The sequence below is a fragment of the Petromyzon marinus genome, chromosome 4, assembly GCF_048934315.1.
Source record: "Petromyzon marinus isolate PM22_M1 ecotype Great Lakes invasive population chromosome 4, UKy_Petmar_22M1.pri1.0, whole genome shotgun sequence".
Taxonomy (NCBI): Eukaryota; Metazoa; Chordata; class Hyperoartia; order Petromyzontiformes; family Petromyzontidae; genus Petromyzon; species Petromyzon marinus.
Window position 1 is genome coordinate 3673011 of NC_133670.1, and position 8263 is coordinate 3681273.

Consider the following 8263-nt stretch of genomic DNA (forward strand, 5'->3'; position numbering starts at 1 on the left):
GGACTTGTAATCAATACAGAGGTACTATGTACAGGGGCGGCAAGCAGCTAAAAAATGGTGCACGTTTATTATAAATACGACATTCTCAAATGGTTTCGAAATTAAGTGTCTTATCAGCAGAATCGTGCAGAGTTTCTGCCGAACATACACAGCATTAGTTCCTAACACACTTTGGCAGAGTTGGTGTCACTGCCTGGGAAAGGAACATTAATGGTGATTTTGTGGAAAGTCAGGTGAAATGGGTGGTTGGTCAGACTGACCAGCACCCTGTGCTGTGTGGATCGCTTGTGGTTCTGGCCACCAATCGCCAAGCAAATTGGTTGCAGAGACTTCCACGTGTAGAGTGACTTCAGTTGTGTGCAACCGAGTTGCGCAACTGCTTGCACCGGCTGTGGCCGTGTGCGGAAAGCTAACTCGGGTCAAACCTGGGTTTCGAAGCGCGGTGTAGCGTTAACCATGACACTACCGCTCCACACAATCACACACACGCGAAGATCGACACCAAATACGTGCTCTGTTGCACCGCACAGCAACTCACACGCACACTGCAGTGTCCAATAACAACACAAATGTATTAATCATGACAACCACCTGCTCTGCCACTCAAAGCAATGTCCATCACATGGCCATCAACGCGACACATATAGTTCATCACGGTCACCCGACCAGCAGGAGTCACGTGTGTGAGCAGTCCGTGAATGTCGCCGGGCTATGGTGATGCAGTGGTGTGGATTGGACAAGGGGCGGATGATGATGTCTGTCATGGAAATCTGTGGAGCGGCACGGAACAAAAGTGGGACGGGTGGCCCAGTGTGGAGCAGGAGCCGCTCGGCTGGGACGAAGGTGGGGAGGAATCCACTGATCCGGTGGAGGCGTGGGGAGGAGGGCGGGACGCCGCGTGAAGCGCGACTCGTGGGAGTGGTGCCAGGCAGAAGGGGCACCTGGGACTCCGTACGCGGGACCCCGGCCGTTGCACCTGGGCTGGGGGGGGATCCGCTGCCCTGCAGGTGGAGCGAGGCCGGGGGGAAGGTGCTCTCGGTCCGGGTGGATGGGACGAATCAATGCGGATGGAGTTGAGGATTCGAAAGGAGGTTTGCGGAGGCGGGGAGGAAGGCGGCTGTTGCGGGACTTGCGGTAACGCTGCCGTGAAGAATAGGGAGCAAAAGACTCGTGTGCCGGGCCCGGTCTGGTATCACGGTGGCGTGGAGGAACCCAGGGCTCTGGTGGAGGCAGGTGGAAAGCAGGGAGCTCCCAATCCTGGGGTTTAGCTTGATTACTCATGGGTGGAGGTGATGGTGCGAGTGGCGGTGGTGGCGATAGTGGCAGTGGAAGCGATGGCAGAAGTGGAGGTTGAGGCAATGGCAGGAGTGAAGGTGGAGTCGATGTCAGCAGTGGGGGTAGAGTTGATATCAGTGGTGGAGGCAATGGCCTGAGTAGAGATGGAGGCGATGGCAGCAGTGGAGTTGAGGATTCGAGAGGAGGTTTGCGGAGGCGGGGAGGAAGGCGGCTGTTGCGGGACTTGCGGTAACGCTGCCGTGAAGAACAGGGAGCAAAAGACTCGTGTGCCGGGCCCGGTCTGGTATCACGGTGGGGTGGAGGAGCCCAGGGCTCTGGTGGAGGTGGAGGCAGGTGGAAAGCAGGGAGCTCCCAATCCTGGGGGTTAGCTTGATTACTCATGGGTGGAGGTGATGGTGCGAGTGGCGGTGGTGGCGATAGTGGCAGTGGAGGCGATGGCAGAAGTGAAGGTTGAGGCAATGGCAGGAGTGAAGGTGGAGTCGATGTCAGCAGTGGGGGTAGAGTTGATATCAGTGGTGGAGGCAATGGCCTGAGTAGAGATGGAGGCGATGGCAGCAGTGGAGCCGATGGCCCGATTGGAGGTGTAGGCGATGGCAGCAGTGGGGGCGATGTCCTGAGTAGAGATGGAGGCGATGGCCTGAGTAGAGGTAGAGGCGATGGCCTGAGTAGAGGTGGAGGTGATGGCCTGAGTTGAGGTGGAGACGATGGCCTGAGTAGAGGTGGAGGCGATGGCCCGAGTAGAGGTGGAGGCGATGGCCCGAGTGGAGGTGGAGGCGATTGCCTGAGTGGAGATGGAGGCGATGGCCTGAGTAGAGGTGGAGGCGATGGCCCGAGTGGAGGTGGAGGCGATTGCCTGAGTAGAGGTGGAGGCGATGGCCTGAGTGGAGGTGGAGGCGATGGCCTGAGTTGAGGTGGAGACGATGGCATGAGTAGAGGTGGAGGCGATGGCCTGAGTAGAGATGGAGGCGATGGCCTGAGTAGAGGTGGAGGCGATGGCCTGAGTGGAGGTGGAGGCGATGGCCTGAGTTGAGGTGGAGACGATGGCATGAGTGGAGGTGGAGGCGATTGCCTGAGTGGAGGTGGAGGCGATGGCCTGAGTAGAGGTGGAGGCGATGGCCTGAGTGGAGGTGGAGGCGATGGCCTGAGTAGAGGTGGAGGCGATGGCCCGAGTGGAGGTGGAGAAGATGGCCCGAGTGGAGGTGGAGGCGATGGCCTGAGTGGAGGTGGAGGCGATGGAAGCAGTGGAGGTGGAGTTGATATCAGTGGGGGAGGCGATGGCCTGAGTAGAGATGGAGACGATGTCCTGAGTGGAGGTGGAGGCGATGGCCTGAGTAGAGGTGGAGGCGATGGCCTGAGTTGAGGTGGAGACGATGGCCTGAGTAGAGATGGAGGCGATGGCCTGAGTAGAGGTGGAGGCGATGGCCCGAGTGGAGGTAGAGGCGATTGCCTGAGTGGAGGTGGAGGCGATGGCCTGAGTAGAGGTGGAGGCGATGGCCTGAGTGGAGGTGGAGGCGATGGCCTGAGTAGAGGTGGAGGCGATGGAAGCAGTGGAGGTGGAGTTGATATCAGTGGGGGAGGCGATGGCCTGAGTAGAGATGGAGACGATGGCCTGAGTGGAGGTGGGGGCGATGGCCTGAGTAGAGGTGGAGGCGATGGCCTGAGTAGAGGTGGAGGCGATGGCCCGAGTGGAGGTGGAGGCGATGGCCCGAGTGGAGGTGGAGGCGATGGAAGCATTGGAGGTGGAGTTGATATCAGTGGGGGAGGCGATGGCCTGAGTAGAGATGGAGGCGATGGCCTGAGTGGAGGTGGAGGCGATGGCAGCGGGGGAGGCGATGGCAGCGGTGGAGGCGATGGCCCGAGTAGAGATGGAGGCAATGGCCCGAGTGGAGGTGGAGGCGATGGCCCCAGTGGGAGCGATGGCCTGAGTGGAGCTGGATTCTTCAGGTGAGGAGCACAGCTCTGCTTGGTGCCGGGGCTGTTTCCCCTCCCCTGCGCCCGCCGCTTTCGTCTCCGCGCCGCGGCCATACGAGCCCAGGGACTCGGTGCTCGGCCGAGACCTCCACCTTTCTTTCTCTGCAGCGCCCGGGAAATCTTCCTCCTTCCGGTCCTCATCCTCATTCTCATCGCTCTCTGCAAAAGTTACGAAAAACATCAACGGCGTCATTAGCTGAATCTCCCTGCTCCGTGTCTGTGAGTGCGTTGTGACCCTGGGGACAGACTTGCGAGTTTGTTTTTTACGTTTTTGAGCCAGGAGGCCAGGATTGGGAAAAACTTGGGCCACTTTTCATCCAGGCAACTGGAGAGCAGCACAGACTAAGTCTTACTTACCAAACATTTAAACTAACAACAGCATACTCTTTGGTATCTTTCGGTAAAATCACGTAGATAGAAAAATAACTAATAAAGTGAAACCTTGGATTGCGAGCATAATTCCTTCTGGAAACGTGCTCTTAATCCAAAGCACTCGTATATCAAAGCGAATTTCCCCCATAAGAAATAATGGAAACTCAGATGATTCGTTCCACAAACCAAAAATACCGTATTCATATAAAAAATATTAATACAAAATACCTTTTTATATTTTTATTATTTAATATAAAGTAATCAAATTTATTAATTACATTTAATCGTGGCTGGTGTGAGGGAGACGAGATAGAGGATGGTTATTGTGTAGGACGACTTTCACTTGCAGTACAGTTACTAAAGAACAGTCACTACACATGGACACAAAATAAAAAAATGCTTTACGCACACACACGTATTCACAACACTACAGTACTGTAGTAAACAGTATACACGTAGTCACAACACTATAGTACTGTAGTAAACAGTATACACGTGGTCACAACACTATAGTACTATAGTAAACAAGATAGGTTCGCACGGATGTTGACTATACGAGTGAGGCACACCGACTGAGACCGAGCATGGGAGACGATTACCCACAATCCCGCAGTATACACGTGGTCACAACACTATAGTACTATAGTAAACAGTATACACGTGGTCACAACACTATAGTACTGTAGTAAACAGTACACACGTGGTCACAACACTATAGTACTGTAGTAAACAGTATACACGTGGTCACAACACTATAGTACTATAGCAAATACAGTATACACGTGGTCACAACACTACAGTACTATAGTAAACAGTATACACGTGGTCACAACACTATAGTACTGTAGTAAACAGTACACACTTGGTCACAACACTATAGTACTGTAGTAAAGAGTATACACGTGGTCACAACACTATAGTACTGTAGTAAACAGTATACACGTGGTCACACTATAGTACTATAGTAAACAGTACACACGTGGTCACAACACTATAGTACTGTAGTAAACAGTATACACGTGGTCACAACACTATAGTACTGTAGTAAACATTACACACGTGATCACAACACTATAGTACTGTAGTAAACATTACACACGTGGTCACAACACTATAGTACTGTAGCAAACAGTGTACACGTGGTCACAACACTATAGTACTATAGTAAACAGTACACACGTGGTCACACCACTATAGTACTGTAGTAAACATTACACACGTGATCACAACACTATAGTACTGTAGTAAACATTACACACGTGGTCACAACACTATAGTACTGTAGCAAACAGTGTACACGTGGTCACAACACTATAGTACTATAGTAAACAGTACACACGTGGTCACACCACTATAGTACTGTAGTAAACAGTATACACGTGGTCACAACATTATAGTACTATAGTAAACAGTATACACGTGGTCACAACACTATAGTACTATAGTAAACAGTATAGATGTGGTCACAACACTATAGTACTATAGTAAACAGTATACACGTGGTCACAACACTATAGTACTGTAGTAAACAGTATACACGTGGTCCCAACACTATAGTACTATAGTAAACAGTATACACGTGGTCCCAACACTATAGTACTATAGTAAACAGTATACACGTGGTCACAACACTACAGTACTATAGTAAACAGTATACACTTGGTCACAACACTATAGTACTGTAGTAAACAGTATACACGTGGTCACAACACTATAGTACTGTAGTAAACAGTATACACGTGGTCCCAACACTATAGTACTATAGGAAACAGTATACACGTGGTCACAAGACTATAGTACTGTAGTATACAGTATACACGTGGTCACAACACTATAGTACTATAGTAAACAGTATACACATGGTCACAACACTATAGTACTATAGGAAACAGTATACACGTGGTCACAACACTATAGTACTGTAGTAAACAGTATACACGTGGTCCCAACACTATAGTAATGTAGTAAACATTACACACGTGGTCACAACACTATAGTACTGTAGTAAACAGTGTACACGTGGTCACAACACTATAGTACTATAGTAAACAGTAAACACGTGGTCACAACACTATAGTACTATAGTAAACAGTATACACGTGGTCACAACACTATAGTACTATAGTAAACAGTATAGATGTGGTCACAACACTATAGTACTATAGTAAACAGTATACACGTGGTCACAACACTATAGTACTGTAGTAAACAGTATACACGTGGTCCCAACACTATAGTACTATAGTAAACAGTATACACGTGGTCCCAACACTATAGTACTATAGTAAACAGTATACACGTGGTCACAACACTACAGTACTATAGTAAACAGTATACACTTGGTCACAACACTATAGTACTGTAGTAAACAGTATACACGTGGTCACAACACTATAGTACTGTAGTAAACAGTATACACGTGGTCCCAACACTATAGTACTATAGGAAACAGTATACACGTGGTCACAAGACTATAGTACTGTAGTATACAGTATACACGTGGTCACAACACTATAGTACTATAGTAAACAGTATACACATGGTCACAACACTATAGTACTATAGGAAACAGTATACACGTGGTCACAACACTATAGTACTGTAGTAAACAGTATACACGTGGTCCCAACACTATAGTAATGTAGTAAACATTACACACGTGGTCACAACACTATAGTACTGTAGTAAACAGTGTACACGTGGTCACAACACTATAGTACCATAGTAAACAGTAAACACGTGGTCACAACACTATAATACTATAGTAAACAGTATACACGTGGTCACAACACTATAGTACTGTAGTAAACAATATACACGTGGTCACAACAATATAGTACTATAGTAAACAGTATACACGTGGTCACAACACTATAGTACTGTAGTAAACAGTATAGACTTGGTCACAACACTATAGTACTGTAGTAAACAGTATACACGTGGTCACAACACTATAGTACTGTAGTAAACAGTATACACGTGGTCACAACACTATAGTACTGTAGTAAACAGTATACACGTGGTCACAACACTATAGTACTGTAGTAAACAGTATACACGTGGTCACAACACTATAGTACTATAGTAAACAGTATACACGTGGTCACAACTCTACAGTACTATAGTAAACAGTATACACTTGGTCTCAACACTATAGTACTGTAGTATACAGTATACACGTGGTCACAACACTACAGTACTATAGTAAACAGTATGCACGTGGTCACAACACTATAGTACTGTAGTAAACAGTATAGACGTGGTCACAACACTATAGTACTATAGTAAACAGTATACACATGGTCACAACACTATAGTACTATAGGAAACAGTATACACGTGGTCACAACACTATAGTACTGTAGTAAACAGTATACACGTGGTCCCAACACTATAGTACTATAGTAAACAGTATACACATGGTCACAACACTATAGTACTATAGGAAACAGTATACACGTGGTCACAACACTACAGTACTATAGTAAACAGTATGCACGTGGTCACAACACTATAGTACTGTAGTAAACAGTATAGACGTGGTCACAACACTATAGTACTATAGTAAACAGTATACACATGGTCACAACACTATAGTACTATAGTAAACAGTATACACGTGGTCACAACACTATAGTACTGTAGTAAACAGTATACACGTGGTCCCAACACTATAGTACTATAGTAAACAGTATACACGTGGTCACAACACTATAGTACTGTAGTATACAGTATACACGTGGTCACACCACTACAGTACTATAGTAAACAGTATGCACGTGGTCACAACACTATAGTACTGTAGTAAACAGTATAGACGTGGTCACAACACTATAGTACTATAGTAAACAGTATACACATGGTCACAACACTATAGTACTATAGTAAACAGTATACACGTGGTCACAACACTATAGTACTGTAGTAAACAGTATATACGTGGTCCCAACACTATAGTACTATAGTAAACAGTATACACGTGGTCACAACACTATAGTACTGTAGTAAACAGTATACACGTGGTCCCAACACTATAGTACTATAGTAAACAGTATACACGTGGTCACAACACTATAGTACTGTAGTAAACAGTATACACGTGGTCCCAACACTATAGTACTATAGTAAACAGTATACACGTGGTCAAAACACTATAGTACTATATTAAACAGTATACACGTGGTCACAACACCATAGTACTGTAGTAAACAGTATACACGTGGTCACAACACAAGCAATCGTCTTCAGGTGAAATAATACAGCGGGCGGACTGCTGAGACAGGAAGAAATGTAGCGAGAGAGCTACTGCAACCAAAGGTTACACTATATACGTTTGTGGTGGGTTTGCAAGTAAATGTAAGATCGCAGAGCAAGCATACCCCGGCTAATCCCTCGGCTACTCCGAGGGGGAGTGGGAGCGGAGGGGCTGCCGTAACGGGCGAGATAGTGGGGGTGAAATTTACAGAGGGTACAAGCTGATAGAAAGAGGATCAAACTCAGCAAACTTAGAAATGTAATGCAACTCATTGAGTCGGCCAACACAACAAATAATACTTTGCCTGGTTGATCACCGTCCTTCTCTGCTTGTGTGTCTCCCTGTGTGTGGGGAGCGGTGGTGCAGCTG

The 8263-nt window shown here is 47.2% G+C and overlaps 1 protein-coding gene across 1 annotated transcript; it reads right to left on the minus strand.

The window, feature by feature from the left end:
• Positions 1 to 553: 553 nt before the first annotated feature.
• LOC142906600 (uncharacterized) lies at positions 554 to 3474 on the minus strand. Its single transcript, XM_076054753.1, has one exon. It carries the CDS (start codon positions 3458 to 3460, stop codon positions 1670 to 1672), a length of 1791 nt encoding a protein of 596 aa, XP_075910868.1. The 5' UTR covers positions 3461 to 3474; the 3' UTR covers positions 554 to 1669.
• Positions 3475 to 8263: the final 4789 nt, after the last annotated feature.

Excerpts from the sequence above, each read along its gene's own strand:
- LOC142906600 (XM_076054753.1), bottom strand. The coding sequence starts at position 3,460 with ATGACGCCGTTGATGTTTTTCGTAACTTTTGCAGAGAGCGATGAGAAT.